The sequence below is a fragment of the Nerophis ophidion genome, linkage group LG01 (assembly GCF_033978795.1).
Source record: "Nerophis ophidion isolate RoL-2023_Sa linkage group LG01, RoL_Noph_v1.0, whole genome shotgun sequence".
Taxonomy (NCBI): domain Eukaryota; kingdom Metazoa; phylum Chordata; class Actinopteri; order Syngnathiformes; family Syngnathidae; genus Nerophis; species Nerophis ophidion.
Genome location: NC_084611.1, coordinates 76961358 through 76985084, shown reverse-complemented (window position 1 = coordinate 76985084; position 23727 = coordinate 76961358). Strand labels below are relative to the sequence as shown.

At 38.6% G+C, this 23727-nt stretch overlaps 2 protein-coding genes across 10 annotated transcripts in view; one reads left to right on the top strand and one right to left on the bottom strand.

The window, feature by feature from the left end:
• The first annotated feature begins 680 nt into the window (after nt 1-680).
• Nucleotides 681-13154, top strand: primpol (primase and polymerase (DNA-directed)). 4 transcript variants are annotated; one of them, XM_061911943.1, is made up of 14 exons: nt 681-870; nt 2210-2316; nt 3553-3813; nt 3906-4000; nt 5987-6125; nt 7617-7764; nt 7851-8123; nt 8214-8376; nt 8451-8548; nt 8615-8701; nt 8809-8917; nt 8991-9067; nt 9212-9258; nt 12329-13154. In XM_061911943.1, exons 3-14 carry the CDS (start codon nt 3640-3642, stop codon nt 12557-12559), a joined length of 1641 nt encoding a protein of 546 aa, XP_061767927.1. In that variant the 5' UTR covers nt 681-870; nt 2210-2316; nt 3553-3639; the 3' UTR covers nt 12560-13154. The 4 variants fall into 4 exon arrangements, with proteins under 4 accessions (XP_061767927.1, XP_061767919.1, XP_061767934.1 ...); XM_061911950.1 differs by lacking the exon at nt 2210-2316 and having other exon boundaries at nt 682-870; nt 3569-3813; nt 7851-7917; nt 7999-8123; XM_061911935.1 differs by lacking the exon at nt 2210-2316.
• acsl1a (acyl-CoA synthetase long chain family member 1a) overlaps nt 12567-23727 on the bottom strand; it is a 56656-nt gene continuing 45495 nt past the window's right edge. For all 6 annotated transcript variants that reach the window (XM_061911923.1, XM_061911912.1, XM_061911917.1 and 3 more), the window contains exons 12-21: nt 22113-22247; nt 21897-22031; nt 18823-18918; nt 18649-18721; nt 18474-18562; nt 14139-14255; nt 13898-14041; nt 13705-13806; nt 13559-13630; nt 12567-13367 (exon numbers count right to left, since the gene is read on the bottom strand). In XM_061911923.1, coding sequence (XP_061767907.1) covers nt 13227-13367; nt 13559-13630; nt 13705-13806; nt 13898-14041; nt 14139-14255; nt 18474-18562; nt 18649-18721; nt 18823-18918; nt 21897-22031; nt 22113-22247 — 1104 coding nt within the window. In that variant the 3' untranslated portion in view covers nt 12567-13226. The remainder of the gene's footprint in view (nt 13368-13558; nt 13631-13704; nt 13807-13897; nt 14042-14138; nt 14256-18473; nt 18563-18648; nt 18722-18822; nt 18919-21896; nt 22032-22112; nt 22248-23727) is intronic.

The window sequence follows — 23727 nt, the reverse complement described above, 5'->3', positions numbered from 1 at the left end:
CTGTCCAGAGTCGAGACCCAGGATGGACCGCTCGTCGGGACCCAGGATGGACCGCTCGCCTGTATCGGTTGGGGACATCTCTATGCTGCTGATCCGCTTGAGATGGTTTCCTGTGGACGGGACTCTCGCTGCTGTCTTGGATACGCTTGAACTGAACTCTCGCGGCTGTGTTGGAGCCACTATGGATTGAACTTTCACAGTATCATGTTAGACCCGCTCGACATCCATTGCTTTCGGTCCCCTAGAGGGGGGGGTTGCCCACATCTGAGGTCCTCTCCAAGGTTTCTCACAGTCAGCATTGTCACTGGCGTCCCACTGGATGTGAATTCTCCCTGCCCACTGGGTGTGAGTTTTCCTTGCCCTTTTGTGGGTTCTTCCGAGGATGTTGTAGTCGTAATGATTTGTGCAGTCCTTTGAGACATTTGTGATTTGGGGCTATATAAATAAACATTGATTGATTTATTGATACATATGTTGTATTTTATATTGCTACTATGGTACATTTTTTGTCTACTTTTTACTTGCATTATTCGTTCCATCCTTTGCAACTACACATTTAGCAAATAATCATTGTGACGATTCAGTGTTAACTATTAAAAAAAACACTGAAGTAAAATGTATTATGCTTGCTTGTGTTTTTTTAAACATTTTTAAAAAGCTTTTATTTGTCAAGTACGTACCCGGAAGCGGAGCCGTTTCCGGTTACAATGGCGGCAAAAGAAATAAGTTAAAAACGGTCGACTTGTTGTCGTGTTTCTTTTCCCAAAACAGCCTGCTCAGGTGCAACTAAACGATTCGGCTTTAGTACTAACACATATTTACTTCACCTTTTGGACAACAACGGGACTGTCGAGTGTACCGACAAGATTGGTGAGTTTTTAACGTAACGCAGTTCAAACATATATTACTAACTGTACTCTTAATGCCAAATATTAACATGGCTTCTTGTCTTGCTGGCTAATTATTGCAACGACAATTAGCCGACAAGATATGACAATGCTCTCCAATATTTTATTTAACTACGTTTTTTCGGTACGTTAGTTAGGTAGCTATGTATGTATTTTACATATTTTTCATTATTATTGAGAGTATTAAATCAATGTGTACACATAGTGGGTCTACTGAAAATGGAGTATATGGTTATTGATACAGTATAGTCACGTCAATATGCATGCCTACTTTATTATCCACCCATCCATTTTCAATCGCTTGTCCCTTTTGGGGTGGCGGGGGGTGCTGTAGCCTATCTCAGCTGCATTCGGACGGAAGGCGGCGTACACTCTGGACAAGTCGGCACCTCATCACAGGGCCAACACAGATAGACAACATTCACACTCACATTCACACACGAGGGCCAATTTAGTGTTGCCAATCAATTATTATTTATTTATTAATTTTTATTGTTATTACTTATGGAGTATATCAGAATCAGACATACTTTATTAATCCCCGAGGGGCAATTAAAATTTTCATCTTAAAGGGGAACATTATCACAATTTCAGAAGGGTTAACACCAATAAAAATCAGTTCCCAGTGACTTATTTTATTTTTTGAAGTTTTTTTCAAAATTTTACCCATCATGGAATACCCCGAAAAAAGGCTTTAAAGCGCCTGATTTTCGCTATCTGTAAATCCACCCGTCCATTTTCCTGTGACGTCACATAGTGATGCCAATACAAACAAACATGGCGGATAGTACAGCAAGATACAGCGACGTTAGCTCGGATTCAGACTCGGATTTTTAGCGGCTTAAGCGATTCAACAGATTACGCATGTATTGAAACGGATGGTTGGAGTGTGGAGGAAGATAGCGAAAACGAAATTGAAGAAGAAACTGAAGCTATTGAGCGAATAGCTATTGAAGCTATTCGGCGATCGCCTTCTAACCAATGATTGCATCTTTTGACCTCTGGAGCAACTTAAATCCATCGATTGGTAAGTGTTTGTTTGGCATTAAATGTGGGTGGAGGGAAAGGCTGGATGCAAATATAGCTACAAATGTACATACAGCTAGCCTAAATAGCATGTTTGCAGCGATTAGCTGGCAGTCCTGCCGTGACCAAATATTTTTGATTAGCACTTAAGTCAATAACATCAACAAAACTCACCTTTGTGATTTCGTTGACTTTATCATTGGAAATGCATCTGCTTTGAGTGTCGCAGGATATCCACACATTCTTGCCAATTCTGCCATGTTTGCATCGATCAGCATGCCGTGCTATTCGATGCCCACTCCACGTAAGACAACTGGAATGAGTCCCTGACCGTGTTGTTACACCTTCCGACAACACACCGACGAGGCATGATAACTCCAAGGTACGGAAAACAGTCGAAAAAACGGAAAATAACAGAGCTGATTTGACTTGTGTGTGTAATGTGTTTGAGAAAATGGCGGATTGCTTCCCATTGTAACATCACAGATGAAAGGTCATCGCTCCGACAGCGAACAATTGAAAGGCGTTTAAATCTCCAAATTTACCCTTTTAGAGTTCGGAAATCGGTTAAAAAAACATATGGTCTTTTTTCTGCAACATCAAGGTATATATTGACGCTTACATAGGTCGGGTGATAATGTTCCACTTTAATCCAATTCAAGATCAGACAAACAATACAGTGAGACAGAACAGGATTGCTGATGGGTCTGCCAACTTCCGGCGCCCCTTACAAAAAAGGTGAGATACAGGTAAACAAGTGGGGTGGGGGATGGGAGGAAAAAAATGAAAATAAAAAAATCACTCTAAGCCTGGGCTGCTGGAGAGGGGGTCCAGACTGAGGCCAAGGGAAAAAACAACTCACAGCCATAGAACACATCCCTCTTACATGTGTGTAAGAAGGAAACATCAAAAATCAAAGGACATTAAAGACATTAAAAGAGCAGAACTGATGCAACCAGCCACTTCTACACGGCTGTGAATAAAAAGTAAAAGAAACATATACACTGTGTTGGCCTCTGCGGTGTTCCACACCATCGTCTGCTGGGGTGCAGGGAGCATGGCCAGAGACAGGAGCAGACCCAACAAAGCAACCAAGAGACTATTGTGACTAAATTGAGGACAGGAAGTGAGCAAAAGTTTTAGCAACTGCTATGTAAAGAAAAAGGGGTAGGATTAAATAAACTCTGCTTTTCCCTGCTCCTTTTCGAACATGTTGAATAGAGAAACTGGAAATGGTGATGTATCATGTTTGCACGTTGGAAATAAACTCAAACTACACTATACTAAATAATGCATCTCATTTCTAACCTATGGTGTATTTTTATTGGCTTCTAGTAGAGCTAATACAAAAGCTGTATGAAAAAGTCAGCCTGTACAAAGAAAATACCATTTGACACAGCCAGTTTTGTATTACCCTAACAATATGTTTATTACTATGGTAGTAAGTTGCAGTCGTATTCTAACTATACATCATTCAGTTTGATGCAGTGAAGTTCTACACCACTGTAAAAAACAACCACAATAATAGACGGATTATTAAATGAATGTGTCTGACATTTCCATAATCTGTAATTATCTTTGAAAAAGCACGATTATTGATTCAATTTTGCTCCCAAAGCCATATGTTTTGACAGGTTGAAAGAGAACATGGGTTGATGATCACCACCCAGAGTTAATTCAAGAGGTGAATAATAAGCTGGCGAGGATGAGCAAGTGGGGACAGCGGCTGAAGAAGGTGGAGCAGCTCGCCGAGACATTCCAGAACAACCCCGTGGTTACGCCCTACAAGCCTCGACTGTTGCCTTGTCAGCCTTCCTCCGTCTGGAAGCTCTTCCCTCGTCAAACTTTGGCGATCAGCTTCGCTCAGACCTGCAAAGAGGTGACGAGGAACTTGTTTCAATCGTATATAGTTGAGAAGATACACTGTGGAACCCATGATTGTGTTACATACATTACGCTTTTTTTTCTCAGCCTGTACATGTTTTTGCACTTGAAAAAGAGAAGGCACTTCAGGGGCAAAGGATCTTCCTGGTTACCAGTTATACTGAGTTATGGCATTACTACAGGTAATATACATTCGTACTGCGAGAACAGATTTAGACAGACTTTATTGATCCACAAAGAGAATTGTTTGATCAGTATAGCTCAGTTACAAAAAGAAAATATAAAATAACACTCTCAAAAGCCCTATAAAATAAACAATAACAAATATTGTCATGGAATATAATACGGGTAGACTATATAATGAAATAGATTACACAAAAGTCACGTAGCTACAAATTGACAAGGAACATAATTACAGATAAACAAGGAATGAATAAAAGTAAATTCAATGTAACTGTACACTATATACAAAAATACATTACAATGCAATAATATTATGCAAGCAGTATCATGAAGAAACCAGTATGACAGAAAGGTAGTTCAATCTTTACTTTGTTCTATGGGCAGATTTTATTGAACAGTTTCACACCTTTCACCTACAAAGAAAGTGTACAAAGATGTTAAAGGGGACCTGCACTTTTTTTTTGGTATGTTGCCTGTCGTTCACAATCATAAGAGGCAAGAACACTCATGTCTTTTTTTTAATGATTTTTAAAGATGTTAAAATGGGATCTAATGGGAGTCATCATTATAGCCTTCAAAGCCCTCTAAAAGAACTTCAGAAGTAACAGACATGTTCATAATAATATGTAATATATATAATATTTAACGTATTTTGGTAATTTTAAGCATTGCCGGAACTAATTTCCTTGACGTTTTTATTTCCGTTTCCATAGCAGCGCACTTCTGACTTCTGGCAACAAGTGTGTTTGTTCTTTTTCCGACAACAAATGCAAATGTGTTCTAATCATGGCAGACTTGGTGACAGACGAAGACAACTAATTTTTGGACATGAGTCTTCACAAACTTATCTTTTTGAACCTGAATATACGGAGGATGAACTGCTGCTTATAGAAATGAGCACAAAGGAAGGGTGAACCGTCGGAGCAGACGGAAGCCGAGAGAGTGAGGTTTAACCTGACTTGACGTGTCAAATATAAAACTTGGAGCCCAGCTATTTTGACAGAAATATAGTGCTTAACCAAAATCAACTGAAAACTGCCCTGGCCAGCTGGACCAAACATACAACTGTCCATTGCGCGAGTCACCAACATTGATCACGATACATGCAGCACCTCATGCTTGTTATACAACTTCATTTGCTGTTGAGCTAGCTGTATACAAACAAAACATGAAATGTGGGCTAATACTTTACAGATACTGTGATATGATTGTTCATGTTATTCAGTCAGCACAGATAGGTGTCTTATTGCATTGTGTTTTGCATTCCATTTCAAATTCAAACGCGATTCAGGTGTTGACGTTGAAGCTAGCTTATTTCTCACCGTAGCTAGCTCACGGCTAATACCTTAGCACACTGATGTGTTCGTACGCTTGAAAAACAGTTTCTCAGTGTTCGCTCTTACAATAACAATGTCGCTACTGCTTGGTTATTATACAGGTTACGGAATGTAAATGACGTATTGACAGTTTTTGGGTGAAGTAGAATTGATTATTACCATTAGCTGCATTGCTGAATGAGCCATTTTTACATGTTAAAATGCAAAAAAACCGTGTTTTGTTGTCTCTCATAAGTATTGTGAACGATAGGAAAAAAATAAAGTGCAGTTCCCCTTTAACTGGTCTATAATAAAAAAAATTGTACACGTTTATCATGAAGTGAACGATATATAGACCTCATTCTTCAGCACATCAACTTTGTTTTTATTGTACAGCAGCCAGGGCATATTTTCTTTAAATTTTTTAAATTTTATTAGTTGATTTAAACAGGGACAACGCACATTAATCAACATTGCTGTAAGTCCTGAAGTTTTCGTTACAAAGCTAGGGCAAAGTGCTGCTTTTGTCCTCTTCTACTTAATTAGTAGGCTTTCATTAGAACAACGGTGTTAGGTCTCTCAAAAATAATGAATGATGTCATACACAAAGACAGTTACATTTTGAGGTTCTCGTGAATTGCATGCGATGCTGACACTTTTTGTTCCCAGGACCTACACTCAGTCCTTGATGCACTGCTATGAGGTGATACCAGAGGGCGCTGTTTGCAAACTTTACTTTGACTTGGAGTACTACAAGCCCTCCAACCCAGAGGCAGATGGGAACAAGATGGTGTCATTGTTAATCCAGGTTGGAAATGTATTTCCATTTTCATATTAACATGATTTTATTGAAAAGCTTGATTCATTCACTTTTGTTTCGTTCAAATAAGGAAAAAAAGTAAATATTTGAATATTAACTTAAATGTGTTAATTTATGTAAAAGTAAATTAATACAGAGTAGTACAGTAAGATAGGGCAAGATTATTTATGGAGCACAATATGTAAGTAAGGCAATTCAAAGTGCTTTACAGAAAAATACAAAAAGTTAAAGTACCAATGATTGTCACACACACACTAGGTGAAGCGAAATTTGTCCCATCCACTTGTTCACCCCCTGGGAGGTGAGGGGAGCAGTGGGCAGCAGCGGTGTCGCGCGCGGGAAACATTTTGGTGATATAACCCCCCATTCCAACCTTTGATGCTGAGTGCCAAGCAGGGAGGTAATGGGTCCCATTTTTATAGTCTTTGGTATGAGTCGGCCGGGGTTTGAACTCACAACCTACCGATCTCAGGGGGACACTCTAACCACTAGGCCACTGAGTAGTACAAGAGGTCAAACTCATCATAAATATTAAAGTTCAAATAGGCGCCAGCACCCCCCGCGACCTCAAAAGGGAATAAGCGGTAGAAAATGGATGGATGGATAGATCAGGGGTAGGAAACCTCTGGCTCTCGAGCCAGATGTGGCTCTTTTGATAACTGCATCTGGCTCTCAGATAAATCTTAGCTGACATTACTTAATAAACGATAAGTAATGAATAATTACAGTGTTAAAAATAACGTTCAAAATATAAAACATTCTCATGCATTTCAAGAAGTCGCATTAATGGTAAGAAGTATGTTATTTATTATTGGTTAGCTTCAGAATAACAATGCTGTTAAAAATAATAACAGACTTATTACACTCTAAAAATGTTGGTCTTACTTAAAAATGCACGCATTTAGTTGTATTCAGTGTTTAAAAATATTATATGGCTCGCAAAAATAAATGTAAAAATATTTGGCTTTCATGGCTCTCTCAGCCAAAAAGGTTCCCGACCCCTGGTGTAGATAATACTTTCTGCTGTCATGTGCACAATTAAATAAAAATACTCCTCCGCATCTCTGGTTGAAGTTCCACAGAAAAGTGGAATTGCCGGTTTAACAATCAGGTGTGACAATCCGCTCACTGACTCTGATGGCTGAGTTTGATAAATAAAATAAATTCATAAAGTGGTGCCACACACCGATTCATGAAATAGATAGAATAGTTAATAAAATGTGAAATAATTAAATCAATTGTGAAATGAATAATATAAATGTGAATAATTAATTAATAATATTGAAGCTATTAAGTAAATTGTAAAATAGTCATAGATGCATATCATTTGCATCAAATATTTAATGGAATTTATTAACATTTATTTAATAAACATTTCTCCATGCTTTTGTCCTCACATGTGATGTCTACCAAATTCTGTTCAAATGTAAATATTACGCACCATATCTGATTACACAAATGTTTTTTTTCTGTTGACAGTATGTCTGCAAAAAGTTTGAGGACATTTACGGAATTGAATGCTCTGCAGAAAACGTGCTCAGTCTGGACTCAAGCACAGATGACAAGTTTAGTCGACATCTCATCTTTAATCTCCACAATGCAGTTTTCAAAGATAACACGCATGTCGGTACGTTAGTTGCAGAACACTGCTCTTTAGGGCACACTGTTTAAAAAAGAGAAATCAAATATTCATATTTGGACTGTTCCTTTTAGGTGCCTTCATTCATGCCATTCTTCAAATTCCAGGCCGAAGTTGTTTGAATGGACACAGGGAAGCAGGGTTTGTTTCACTTTGGTGGACGTTTTTATCCTCTGTCACATTTTTTCTTTGTGTACATCAACGTATCATTTCTCTCAACAGCAGAACATGTGCGGAGTCGACAAGTCGAAGTCCACAGAACAAAAGACACAAACAAGAAGAGACAGACCTCAGCTTCCTTCAGGTGAAAGACAAATATGGCCGCCATTCTCTCTTTGTTGATCTTGGTAAGGTCCAACAGTATTTTTCACTCTTCAGCATAAAATATTATCACAAAATCAATTAACATGTGCTTTTATTTCAATCGCGTCAAACAGGCGTTTACACAAAGAACCGAAACTTCCGTCTTTACAAGTCATCCAAAGTAGGAAAAAACGCAGCTTTCACCTTAGCAGATGACAACAGGTTCACTGCAGAAACCAAGAACAGTGTTTCTGCGGAGGAAAGGGTTTTTTTGGCGTCCTTAGTGTGCAACGTGAGGTATGCAGAAATTACTTTATTGTAAGAAAAAGTATATCAACACACCCTGAGCAATTTTTCTGGTATTAAACCAGTTTCACAGGCCAGAGAATTCTTACATTCCATGTCTCAGAAGCTAAGGACTTAAGGACCACGAGGGATCAGAATCAGCAAGGCTCGCTGCCTGATCCAGGTGATGTTATATTGTGATGTCACAGTGCTTGTCATTGATTTGAACGGTCCAATTTGTTTGTGGCAGGCTTACTCTCGGGCTGCCTGAGGTCTCCTCACCACGAAGTGGACGACTTTGTATTAACGATGGTTAAAAAGGACGGCGTACAAGGAAGTAGGAGAATACAGCGTCTCGTGTCATCCATACAATATCAATGCAGTGGAACCTCTATGTTGGAATTTGACCAAACATGTCAGTCAAACCTGCACTCACCTCCGCAGGCATCCGACGATGGTACTATTTTGCAGCTGAGCAGCTGCTCGTCTACGACATCGCCAAGTACCGCTGGTGTGACAACGTTGGAAGGTTCCACAAAAGCAACAACATAATGTACGTTAGTTTTTAACAACTAGGAATTCTGCTTGAGCCACCGGTTTCATTTAAGTCTGCTACTCGTGCGTAGGATTGTGGTGGATCTCAAAGAGGAAGTGTGGTACCAGAAGTGTCACGATCCTGATTGCAGGAACTATAGATCTTCAAGTATGTTGCGGAATTTTTAACCAAGCACACACACACACACACACACACACACACACACACACACACACACACACACACACACACGTTTGTTTTTGGTAAATTTATAATCATGCGCTTAAGAGAATATTGATTATTCTGTTATAGGTTTTCCGCTGCCACAGGAGATATGCATCAGCTATGCCATGATGCTGGTCAGTATTTGTCATTTTGATCGATTCACATTTATCTGTCACAATACAGCCTCAATACATATTTTAATTATACATATTTATTCAAATTAGTCAATTTGGAACTATAATAATATAGTAATATTATGTGTCGTAAACGTATTAATTTATGTCGTTTGATAGGTGAATATAGCGTATACTGCATTAATAACAAAGTAATTAGGTATGTCTCTTGTCTAGTTAATAGTCCCTCTAGTTTGTCACGTTTCAAGTCTGTTAGGTCAATACTGGTAAAAACAGAAACTTAATGAAGGACACATTATAAAACAAAAAAAGCACCCTGAGAGCACAGACCTTTGCAAGACCCTAATTTCCTAATAGTACAAAAAAACCTCGTAAATCCAGATAGTGATCTGGATCAACTCCAAAATATCATCGCTTGTTTCCTGAAGGTTAGATGAAAATCCACCATAGTTTTTTGAGCCAGCAGTTAGAATTAAAGACACAGCGTGAACACTCTTGTGTCTCCACTATCTTTGTCTCTGCAATTTCACTTATACACTCAAACGAACGGAAGTGCAAACGTTAGGTAAGGTAGTGGAAATGATCCAGTTCAGACCCAACATCTAAATAGTTGTCCTCAATCCCGTTTTGGATATTTCCTTCTAATGCTGACAAAATTAGCACTTACTTCATAGTTCATGGCCCAATAATTATGTCTACAGATAAAATGTTCCTCCAAAATAAACACAGTATTGATTTTAGGCATTTTTCCTAAGTTTCAGCATGTTTTGGAACGCCGACTTCAAGCTCAGCCTACTGATGTCACCTACAAAATACTGGAGGCAGTTTCATATTGTATAGTATGTATTTTGGTAGCATCCTTCTCCATAATCATGATATTTTCACATAGAAATCCAAGGAATGATCAAATATGTCCTCCAAAGGCATTGTTGCAGGTTGTATCTGTACAACTTAAGGAGGTGTTAGCCTGTATACATTTCTAAATTATGTCAATGAGGAAAGAATGGAGCTCTTCGGTCACAATGAGCAAGAGGAGTATAATTTGCCATTTTAATAATTTTGACTGAGGAAGAAGGATTTTGGTTGGAATTTGGATACAAAAAATATTACATCCTGAAAATCATTAGCACCCTCAAGGGAGAAAGACTGAGTCAGATCCTTCAGAAAAACAGAAAGAATAGCAGACCCGGCTATCGAAAACAAGAGAAAAAGAAGGTAAACTGCTAGTATTTTATTTTGCGTCCTCTTCTACTGATGTTTTCCTTGTCATGCTTTGGGAAATGCTTAAAGAGCATGAGGAAACACAGGTTATGGCGTCTATGAAGGAGCAGGGAAGTCCGGGAATGGCGAGTCTTTTTTTTTAAAACATGCAATGAATTGATAAAAACAATAGTTAGCATTCTTTTATTCACAATGTCTATGCAAGGAAATGGGCTCCAGTTCTGTAGATGATTTCACATTACACCAAGCGGGAATGGCATATCGAGTCTGGCGATGGAAAGAGGTCGTTCCGAGTACAGTTAGTGTTGTATATACCGATAACACAAAAAGTAGTTGATATTTAGCAGTGATTGGCAGTAACAAGCTAGATGTAGCTAAGCTACGTTGCTTAACTTAATTTTCCAGTACCTTGGCGGTAGCATTGATACTTTTTTAACGAGTAGCTTTTCTTTTGGCTTAACTACCTTTAGACCCATGTAGCGAAATAGCTTACATCAAAGCTACAAGCAAGAGAAAAAATGAACTGCAAATCCAGGCCAAAAAAAATATGGAGAAAATACAATGACCTGGATGAAGGAAAACATCCATACATACAGACAAAATCCATGATGATTGGTTGGTGTTATCCTATGATGTGTCACAAATGGCTACGGTTAGCGCAAAACATTACAGAAGATAAGGCGGGTCATCAAAACCAAGAAGCAAAATCATAACAGACACGCACTCATGTCACATGATGACGAGGGAGTCTGAGAGACAGGGACGCTTCAAGCTGACCACTCAAAAATGAGGGATTCTCTCCCGCAGATAAGATTTTTCCTTTAGTGATGAAGATGACGTGCAGGAAACCAACAATAATGTGTGTCTGTGGCCATATTTAGTTTAATGTGTGCGTTCACTGAAAGCAATGCCCCAAAATCTTAGTTTTTAGTTGTTTACCATGTAAACCAAAATCATAGCTGCTCTCTTCATCTACGACGTCCACAAATTTAGGAACACACATTAAGGTGAGTTGAGTTTATAAAAAGTTTTACTGCACACAACCATTACCAACTGTTCTCAAACAACACACAAGTCATTGTTTTTTTGTCAAGATACTGTAGGTAGAGAACATGAATAACATAGGGGTGGGCCAAAGAAAAGGCAAACTAAATAAATACAGCAGGGTGCTGGCACCCTTTGACGTAGTTGTAGGGTGCCCTCAGCTAAATGGCGGATAGTTGATAGTGATGGACTCTTATTGGGTTCATTTGTAAACTCTGTTACTTTAACATTATAGATGTGGGCCCATAGATAGAAATGCTGTTAAATGTAGTTTTGATGGTGCAAGCTACTTTAGTAAATTATTGTACCTTGCTACAATTCTCTAGGGATAGCTTACACTGTAGCTAAGCTACATCTAATCAAGAGTTACTTGTAGCTTAGCTTGCTACATTTTCCAAGTAGCTTGCCCATCACCACTATAAAGGGAAATGACTGCCAGATTCATTTTCAGGAGCAAACAATTCATTAACAGAACTTGTTCGTGAAAATTCGGTCATCTGGACGCTATGGGTCCTATAAGGATGAAAATCCTCCAATAACTTTTTTTGCTAACTGACTGACAAACCAATGGAAATATTTCCATGACCTCCTGGCAGAGTTAATAAGATGCCGCAATTGCGATTCTGTCATATTTATACATTTGTTGAGAACATATGTATACAGGTTGTACTTGTCCATATACTGTACATCCATTACGATGTAAAAAAAGATATGTTCGGATTTTATAGGTAAAAATGTTTTAAACTATCTTCCTAATCATTTCGTTACATCAGAGCATTACATTTTGTTTTGTGCTCCCTGACAGGATGAGGAGAACCAAGCATACATGATGGACGAGGTGGGCAATATTGAACCCAGTCAGCCACCAAAGCAGGTATCCCAGGAGATGAATTGGGATGAGGAATCAGATGACGTGTGGGGAAAAACTGACGACGACCAGCAGTTCTCAAACTGCCTTGACGACTTTGAACTAAACAGCAGCGAAATCTCAGACGAGCTCCTTCTCAGCTGCATGGACCATTTCGATTCGCAGTAGAAGGTAGTCGAAGACACATACTTTATTGCAAACTGAAGTCACATTTGTACAAGCAGACAACTTCACACTTGTCCTTTCGGTGTTACACAAACACAATATAATTTTAACTGTGTGCACAATTCCACATGTCATAATTTGCCTTAATGTGATAGGAACAGCATTCTTTTTTTTCATCAACCGCACAACTGATCAATGCTTGGATCAGAAGCATTCATCTTAATAACTCCACCTGCATAAAATCGGTTAGTCCTCTGACAACCCACCACATAGAAAGGGGAATGCAAATATATTAAACAGTACTCTGAACTCTTAGTCGTCACAATATGAGGCACAATTCAGTTATTATTCACCAGAAACACAATTTATCCCTTAAAAGACTTAATTAAATATGAACTATAATAGCAAACCAAAACATGAAACAAAGGTGGATTATTTTCCAGATGTTCAGTTTACAGGAGTCATACTGTATTTGACAATTGTACATTATAAATTTTATCCTGGGATAAATAAAACCACTAATATGTCAGGACAGTCAAGTGTTACAGAAGGAAAATTCACTTTCCAGTTGTCACCATTCTGTTCCTTCAAAACCAAATACTGCAAAAAAATGTCCGGATTGTCACTGTCAGATATGTTCCCGTTCAACTGTCGCCCTCCACACAGACTTTTACACCTTAACGTTGGCGTAGAGTTCGTCTATCTGTGCTCTAAAGTAACTCCGAAGCTCCGCCCTCTTTGCCTTGAGCGTCGGCGTCAGCAGGCCGTTCTGGACAGAGAACATCTCTGGGTGCAAGGCGATGTCTCTCACCTACAATGAAGGATATATGAACACAATACAACTAAAAAAAGCCCTAATTTTTTATTTTTTTTATTTTTTGATAGCTCATAGAAAAAATAGTTTTAGTTCTGAGCTTTACTAAGTCAAATATTATTTTGAAATGTAATTTAAATACTGCTTGATGATATGTTCAATCTAATAAATCTTAATATAACAATAACCTGTTCAAAAGACTTGAGTCCACCTTCTTTGCCCAGCTTCTGCATGTCTTCCAAAATAGCGTTCTTAACATCCTGCGAGCGATCATAACAAACATTAGCTTGAATACAAAGTGAAAACCAAGTCTTCCGGTTGGCAAACAACTCACTTTGCTCTTGCACAAATCCAAATAGGAGCCTGTAATGCCTCTTCTTTTCAGCCAAATGGTCAAAAAGTCCGGATCGGGCACTACTATCCCCACCAGGCATGCCTTTTGAAAAAAAAAAAAAAACAAGATCAAGTCAACACACTACTCAAACAAGTTTTATTTAGTTTGGACTGGTAACGTGATGACAACTGGCCTGCAAGCTGTCACCGTGCACAAATATCTGAGCCACGGGGTCACTGCGGTTGTAGATGTTTTCAATTTTCTCAGGTGCGATGTACTCTCCCTGCGCCAGCTTGAAAATGTGCTTCTTCCTGTCGATGAGCTTCAGAGTGCCGTTCTGCCAAAGTGGGGTGGAGGGGGAAAAAAACATGAAAAGTGACGCACTTGTGTTGTCCTTTGGAGAATGCATGCGAACTTTGATGTGTTTGGCTTACAGGAAGCCATTTGCCAATGTCCCCCGTGTGTAACCATCCGTCCTTGTCTATTGCCTCCGCCGTTTTCTCAGGGTCGTTCAGATATCCTAGGAATACGTTTGGACCTTTTACACAAACCTGACAACAGATTGGATAAGGAGACCGTTTAGTATTTGCAAACATCTAGCGCAATAGTGAACCTACAGCCACAAAAAAAGGACACAACTCTAATTGTACGTTTGTTTTCCAAATAGTAAATGATGTGTTAAGGTACTTATTTTGTTTTGTTGGTTTATTGAAAATATATTTATATAGTTTTAAGTACAACTAAATTGTTAATATAGGGTGGTAATGGACCACAGTCTAAACACCCTGACATGATTTGGATGACTTGATTCCAGTATACAAGCGGATAAGAGATATACGGTGGAACTTTAAGCAAAGGATTTGTCCGTTAAGGATCTTCGATGAGTAAGATCGGCTGATAAATTACCAATATAATTTTCAATGTATTTATGGTGAGTGCCATAGACATCCATCCATTTACTACCGCTTGTCCCTATAGACAGTATTACAATATCAACACAATATTTAAACTAATTGTGTATTCTCTTTTATTACATACAATTGCTAGAGCAAAACAATGTCAATAGTACACAATCATTAAACAAAAGCTAAAGCTACTATCTACTACTCATTTAAATATTTAGTTTTTTGCTCTGAGTCATTTCTGTGTTCTTTGAATTATTCCCTGAGTTTGTAAACATAAACAAATAACAAAAATGATTTGTTGTCAACCTCATGTCGACATAATCACTCTAGTATCGAACATATACTGATACTAACTTTGGTATCAACACCACCAATTTATGAATCAATCTGCCCTCCTTTATTGTGTTGTGTACTGACTGTGACAATGCTAACACACCCACAGATTATTATCCTTTTTAGACTTTTCATCTATTAATTTCCTGTTTATAACTGCTTACTCTCTGCTGTAATGCGGTTCCACCATACTTTTTAAACTTAGCACATATTTCTTGATGTTGTTGTAAGCCAGCTTCGCGGTGACCTTCGCTATTAGCATGACTGCGTGTGTAACATGTTTAGCCCCGTCCTCCAGTGATACTAAGAAATACAGTTCATTTGCCGTAATGGAGGTGATTTTTATAGTTTAAGGGAGTGGCTCCACACTATGAATGCAGATACATATACATATTTATTATTAGCTGCCAGTTGCTAAAAATAAATACTTGGTCACCCAGAGGGGATCGGCGTTTGTGATCAACATTAAAAAACATTGGTGATCACATACTAAAAAGACGGTTCATACTTTTCTGTGGTCGATCAATTGACACGTCTCTACTTGAAAGTCTTACATATGGTTACATTTTGGAAAAGCAGCATTACCCAAATACAAATTGTGTACATCCAACTGTTATAACACATTACTCGGCTTAACAGGCGTGCAGGTTTTTGTTGTAAGAATTGTTGGTTGGAGAAGACTCGGAATGTAGCAGCTTTTTGTGAACCCATCCATCCATCCATCCATCCATCCATCCATCCATCTTCTTCCGCTCATCCGAGGTCGGGTCGCGGGGGCAGCAACTTAAGCAGGGATGCCCAGACTTCCCTCTCCCCAGCCACTTCGTCCAGCTCTTCCCGGGGGATCCTGAGGCGTTCCCAGGCCAGCTGGGAGATATAGTCTTCCCAACGTGTCCTGGGTCTTCCCCGTGGCCTCCTACCGGTCGGACGTGCCCGAAACACCTCCCTAGGGAGGCGTTCGGGTGGCATCCTGACCAAATGCCCGAACCACCTCATCTGGCTCCTCTCGATGTGGAGGGGTAGCGGCTTTACTTTGAGTTCCTCCCGGATGACAGAGCTTCCCACCCTATCTCTAAGGGAGAGCCCCGCCACCCAGCAGAGGAAACTCATTTTGGCCGCTTGTACCCGTGATCTTGTCCTTTCGGTCATGACCCAAAGCTCATGACCATAGGTGAGAATGGGAACGTTGATCGACCGGTAAAATGAGAGCTTTGCTTTCCAGCTCAGCTCCTTCTTCACCACAACGGATCGATACAGCGTCCACATTAATGAAGACGCCGCACCGATTCGCCTGTCGATCTCACGATCCACTCTTCCCTCACTCGTGAACAAGACTCCAAGGTACTTGAACTCCTCCATTTGGGGCAAGAGCTCCTCCCCGACCCGGAGATGGCACTTCTCGGACTCGGACTTGGAGGTGCTAATTCTCATCCCAGTCGCTTCACACTCTGCTGCGAACCGATCCAGTGAGAGTTGAAGATCCCGGCCAGATGAAGCCATCAGGACCTCATCATCTGCAAATAGCAGAGATCTAATCCTGCAGCCGCCAAACCAGATACCCTCAACGCCCTGACTGCGCCTAAAAATTCTGTCCGTAAAAGTTATGAACATAATCGGTGACAAAGGGCAGCCTTGGCGGAGTCCAACCCTCACTGAAAACGGGTCCGACTTACTGCCGGCAATGCGGACCAAGCTCTGACACTCATCGTACAGGGAGCGGACCACCACAATAAGACAGTCCGTTACCCCATACTCTCTGAGCACTCCCCACAGGACTTCCCGGGGTACACGGTCGAATGCCTTCTCCAAGTCTAAGTCCACAAAGCACATGTAGACTGGTTGGGCAAACTCCCATGCATCCTCAAGGACCCTGCCAAGAGTATAGAGCTGGTCCACAGTTCCACGACGAAAACCACACTGTTCCTCCTGAATCCGAGGTTTGACTTTCCAGCGTAGCCTCCTCTCCAGTACACCTGAATAGACCTAACCGGGAAGGCTGAACAGATGACTTTGAATTTGCTGATCTGTGACTGCCATCTGGTTAGCTGCTATATTCTTTTGTCACTTGTGACTAAATGTTAAAAATGTTTTCCATTGCATTACTGTTTTATTATGTTTGGCACTTATGAGAATTAAAGGGACTGTTTGCAACCTTTTGACGAATGCCCAGAGGGCGCCAACTTGTAATAATTACATCACGCACATTGTAACTACTCCCCACGTAACACATGCGCATTAGCTTTGTGTGTTGTCTGCTAATGATAGCAATTTGTTTCGCTACTACCCTTTTTGTTTTGTTGTTTAACCTTTATTTACCAAGGAGAGTCCTATTGAAATTATGAATCTTTTTTGCAAGGTAGCCGTGCCACACACATTCATTCATACATTAGCTATCATTGAATGTATGACCCAGGGGCCCCAAACTGCGTGCCGGATCCAGCCCGCCAGCGTCCAAAATCCGGCTGGCGGGAAGTCCCAAGTCCCAAAAAGATTTTTGTATTTTTTCTTTGTATTATTATTTGAAAAAAACTGTCTTTTCCAATCAATTTTCTAACGCTTGTTACTCTCTGGGTCATATTGTCTAAAAATGCATTTTCCCATTGATAATGTGACATCATCAGTGTCGGGCGAGCATGCGGCAAGTGCGCAATCTTTCAGTCAATTAGTGCGCGAGGACTACATGTATATAGATAGATAGTACTTTATTGATTCCTTTAGGAGAGTTCCTTCAGGAATATATATATACAGTATATAATATATATATATGTACATACATATATATAAATACATACATACATATATATATATACATATATATAAAAATATATATATACGTATGCGTGTGTATGTGTATATATATATATATATATATATATATATATATATATATGTATGTATGTATGTGTATATGTGTGTGTATATATATATATGTATGTCTGTATGTGTATATGTGTGTGTGTATATATATATATATATATGTTCATGTATATATAATATATATAATATATATATACACATACATATACTATATATATATACACACTCAAACACATTTTTTTTAACCCAATGCGGTCCCCCGAGTCAAAAAGTTTGGGGACCTCTGGTATAACCTATTGTAACAACAACAACAACATGCCTTCAATTTGTTATTTGCTTTTCTAGGACTACTTTTATATTAATCCCTCTGGCTGGTAATCCATTTTTTCCTCCAATATAATTGGTGACTTTGAAAAATGTTGACATTCCAAATGTATATTATATGTTCTGTTGAACCACAAATGGTCACAAACTAGTTGGTGGTGTTCTTTTTATATTATTTAGTTTGACAAATGTTACTTTGAGCATGTTGCAAACAGGCCCTTTAATGTAGTAAAAAACTGAGTATTTGTGCTATCTAGTGGGTAAGTTGGTAAACTACATTTTGAGCAAACCTTTTGTATAAACTAAAGCAGGAAATCCTTTTTGTTGGCCTAAGCTCAAATAACAGGATGAACAGTATAAGCGAACCAAATGAAAGCATTGACTCATAACCTCTCCTTCGTTGTTAGCCGCCAAGTAGTTCATATCTGACACATCCACCAGTTTGATGGCATTGCAGGGCAGAGGAGGTCCCACATGGCCTGCAAATGAACAATACATACTTTCTGTAGCATTCAATAACAAGAGCAATCAAGTTGATGTTATAAGAAGCTGCTATAGAAGTTACCTGCAGTCCAGTCCCCAGGCATTGACATGGAACATCCTGCTGTGCACTCCGTCTGTCCGTAGCCTTCGTAAAACTAGATTTTTATTGACAACCCAGTGTATGTTAATGATGACAGTTGCTGCATTTGCATGACTCAAATGCAAATAGGCACGACTGTTACATGGTGTGTCTCACCTGACACCCCAGCGCCGCTCGTAGGAAGGTAAGAACAGTGGGCGACACGGGCGCAGCGCCCGTAAGCATCATCCGCACGCGACCACCCAGGCTCGCCTGCCAATGGGAGTTAACATGAGAAGCACCTCGTTAGCAATGTTTAGTGCTTCCTTGCCATCATGTCACGCTCCTGCGTAACACTTGGCACATACAACCCATGTAAAACTATATGGAATTAGCAGACATGAAGGATGTTCACTCAGATGTAAAATTGTGTTTAACTATAGCAGATAAAAGATATGACATAAACTATTAACTTTCAAATGGCAAATTTCTGGTTTTAAGAAACACTAAAATAAATCAAGAAAAAAAAGTTATTAACACTTACAATTTTTTATATATAATAAGAGACGTTTCTATTTCCAAAATGTCCACATAAACGTGTGTTTATTCAAGATGCAGCCCCGTTACATAAATGACTGTGGAAATGTGCATGTTTTCTTCAAGCAGTTGTCTACATAAATCTCATTGGAACTGTACCAAATAAAAGTTCCAGCATCATCACCTTTCCCTATGCACATTCACAATTCAGCACTAAATAGGAATTTCATCCTGTCATCCATACTCCCCGACAGGCCTGGACAATTAATCGAATTTGGGTTTCGACTTCGATTATGGCTTCTCATGATTACAAAAATATAATAAATTACTTGCATGCAAATTCCTGAGCTTGTAACAATGAAACAGATGAGGAGCGAATGGGTGGAAAAAAGAGCACGTCTACTAGAAGTTTGGGATGTTACCATGGTTGCTACTTGTTATTTGACAGCACAAGTATGCTTTATCAAAAATCACTAAACACAACAAAAAAAGTTAAGTTAATTGATTTTCACATCTACGTAACCGCGGACGGAGTCACATAATTGGCCAAAAAAACGGAACCGGCTGTTTAACGCAGAAAGTCATGGAAGTTTACATAAATGTGAGTAAAATGTTGTTATTGTGAGGTGAGGGAGCATTTTTTTGGGAAAATAATGTGTCAGGTAGCGCCCATTCATCCACGACACACTCAGTGGCCCTACCCTAAACTAAACTATGTCGAGACCGTTGCTTAAAAGAGTGACTAAACTACGAGGCTAAAGCTAGCAGGAACAATCCATACACCCATAACACATTTGCTTGTGTTGTTGTGAACTGTGAACATCATCGATGTAAGAGAAATGTACAAACAGCAGTCGCAGCTTTGTTTTTGTTTTTTTATCAGCCTCAAGTGAGTCGCCTCTTTACTCGTGAACCTGAAAACAGCAGCACAGCCCCCCACCCCCTTTACAATAGTAGCGTGGGGCGACATATCCGGTCTGACTGTGTTAACAAAACACTGTAAAATGTTCAAAAAACTACCTTGCACCAGCATAATGTACTCAAAGAACTTATTGATACATGTACACAATGCTTTGACCTAAAATACTGGTATAGAATGTCCAAATATGTATTGGACCAAAGAATGTGAGTATTTATGCATTTAATAAAGAAACATTTTGTAAAATTTTATTTGACACAAAAAGCACATCTCTATGGTGGTAACATAAGTGTAAAAGGTAAAAAACGAAATTTATCAAATTTAAACGCAAGAACGTAATTGTATTGATTGTTATATTGCTATTGTTATTTTAATGTATTGTTCTTGCTATTATTATGATTTAATTGTGATTTAGTCATTACTAATTTAAGTCTGTTTTTTAAACTATGTTTTAAGTTCAGTTTTAGTGGTAAAATAAATACTCATGTTTTCAATTAATGAATGATCATGTAATTAACCATGATTACAATATCTATCAAAATAATTGTGATTATTATTTTTGCCATAATCGCCGAGCCCTACTCCATGATTGCTTTTCCTAAGCACATTGCAACCCTCTTTTTTTCTGTTTAGTTGTAAATGACGTTGAGCCTTTCTTCCAATTCGGTCACTCCAGTTTCCGCCCATTTGTTCTTCCTTTTAGAAAATGGATGGATGGATGTTCTGTTTTCAAGACATATTACTTTTTGCAGTTTTCTGTCTTGGCACTTTGGTGTATTCCTTGGTCTACCAGTATGCTTGCATTTTACAACCTTCTCATGTTGTTTGTACTTGGTCCACAATTTAGACACAGTTCACTGTGAACAATTTTGCAATATTGTGTGAAAATTTACCTTCTTGCTTTGTTTTAATTGACATTTCTCGTGTTGGAGCCATGATTCATGTCAATCCACCTGATGCAACAGCTCTCCAAGGTGTGAACACTTTTTAAACAGCAGCCTAATGAACAGGTTTAAACTGACACAGGTGTTTGTACAGGGTGATTCCATAATTTTTTCCATTTTGCAGAGCTACATGTTAAACCTTAACCGACTACCACAATTTATCTTCAAAATGTCTTTCAGGCTCGGGATCTTTCTGTGTGGAGTTTGCATGTTCTCCCCGTGAATGCGTGGGTTCCCTCCGGGTACTCCGGCTTCTTCCCACCTCCAAAGACATGCACCTGGGGATAGGTTGATTGGCAACACTAAATTGGCCCTAGTGTGTGAATGTGAGTGTGAATGTTGTCTGTCTATCTGTGTTAGCCCTGCAATGAGGTGGCGACTTGTCCAGGGTGTACCCCGCCTTCCGCCCGATTGTAGCTGAGATAGGCGCCAGCGCCCCCCGCGACCCCAAAAAGGGAATAAGCGGTAGAAAATGGATGGATGGATGTCTTTCAGTATTTTTTAAAGCCCAAAAGTTGCCATTTGAAATGACCATAGTTTTGTGTCATGTATCTAATCTGTTTTTTTCTTCAAAATGAAACAACTGAATTAACATCTTCCAAGTCTGGTAAGTCCATATTTTTTTAGCCAGGGTTGTTATTGTGGTTTGAAATTTTCAAGATAAATAGTAAATTGTTCAAAAACAAATGTTTAAATGTGTTATCCCGTGGTTGCCATTGGTCACAGAGTACACAGCAAAACTACCAGAATCTATTTTAGACTTTTTGGAAGTATTTTAAAGACATATATTTACAGAAGTTGACAGTTAGCTGTATTTAAAAAAATACATAATTACACAAGATGAACGTTACCTGTACTTTTTTAAAGATGAGCTTGTCCCACATACTATCGTTTCTGACCACACCACTATTTAGCTCCGCCTCTTTCCTTCTGAAAGCCATATCTAGCATCCATCTTTTTAGTGGGGTGTTGGCTTGACTAAATATCTGTAAAAAAACAATTGCATATATTATTGTGTAAGAGCTTTTAATTAAAGCCAGATGAGAGAAACGTAAATTTGGACCAACTTTATCGAACATGCGGTTAAGGAGCCGCGGCACTACAGGGAAAAAAGTTGGTCGGAGTTCTTTTAAATCATCCATCAGAAGCCGAATGTCGCCTTGGAAGAATCCAATACGAGCACCGTGGATGAGGATAACACCCTGAAAGAGCGTGTTGGACACAAGCAGACATTTTGTTATTCAAACAAACATAAAATACAAATCAATAGCTGTAAACATACATTTTGAAACCAACAAATACATTAGAGCCGCTAAAGTCTAATACAAACTGTTGCAACTCTGATTTGGGCAAAATAAAAGACTAGAGGTGTCAAACTCATTGTCATTGTGGGCTTCAGAGGGCCCGAATGCAACTGTCAAACAAGTAACCATATATATTATATTATACAATTATCTATATATTTGTTTATCATCACTGTTAACCAATCAAGTGATTAAAAACTTGCTTTGGAATCACAAGTCAAGGTAACTGGCAAATATTAAAGATTACCTCACATTTATTTGTAATGGGTTGCAAAGACCAAAAAAAATGAATAGCTTGTTGCATCAAATAATAAAATATTCAGTTAAGACATTTTTGTCTCTCAAAATTGTAATATATATATATATATATATATATACATATATATGTGTATAAAGCAATAAAGATTAAGTGTCTCATTATTTCCACGCTTTTGCGGGCTACATGAAATGATGTGGTGGGCCAGATGTGACCCATGGGCCTTGAATTTGACACCTGTACAACAGCCAATGAAAAAATTAGTTCCATTGGTAAAGCTTCATTACTACACAGTTAGTAACATGTTAGCATTCTTATACAAGCATTACAACAATTGATCATGTTTTAGTGCTGTCAGTTGATTAATTGGTTTAAATCAGATTGAGCACACTTTTGTATTTGGATTAATCATGATTAATCCCGGGTTATTGCTTGCATAATTTTAACTAAATCAAAAAAGACCCTAAAATTTGGACAAGAAAGCAAATTTTATTGCCAGACTTTCAACCAAGAGCTTTTTTTTAATGTTTTTATGTCATTTAATTTGTGTCTTTATTACAGAGCTTCTTTTTTTTTATGTAACTGAAATATTTTTACATCAAATTATGCTGACAAATTCATTTACTACAAAAGTTGTTTAAAATTCCAGTTTGTTAAAATACAGTGTTTTAAAACACATCTTGTAAAAAATCATTTCAGAAAAATGTGTTGCTTCAAAACTCAAAACCACATCCCAATAATTAAGACAAAAGTAGTTGATGGTGTCTCAGAACCAGCCATAATTTCTGCACTGATTTTTTCAAACTGCATTTTTAAAAACTAAAAACTAAAGCACACATTTCTTCACTAAAAAATAAATATATTCAGTTCAAATTATTCAAACACAAACAATACATAAATTCAGTGTAAAAAAAAAAAGTGGTAATAAAGACAAATTGACCTCCATATGTTTTACTTGTCATTTATTTGGCCAAAATTTGGTATTCCAGTCCAGGTTTATTTTGGAAAGAAATTGGCCAGCAAGAAGTGAACTGAAAGACTCCTCACTCATCTTTGCACTGACGTGCGCATTGACCTGATCACTGTCCGAAACACAACCTGTGCCACCTTTCAAGTATCTGG

What these genes read in the sequence shown, in the direction of transcription:
- primpol (XM_061911935.1), top strand. Translation starts at nt 3,640, where the DNA reads ATGAGCAAGTGGGGACAGCGGCTGAAGAAGGTGGAGCAGCTCGCCGAG. An exon ending in TCGCTCAGACCTGCAAAGAG is followed by an intron (nt 3,814 to 3,905) that starts GTGACGAGGAAC and finishes TTTTTTTCTCAG; the next exon opens with CCTGTACATGTTTTTGCACT. An exon ending in TCCTTAGTGTGCAACGTGAG is followed by an intron (nt 8,377 to 8,450) that starts GTATGCAGAAAT and finishes GTATTAAACCAG; the next exon opens with TTTCACAGGCCAGAGAATTC.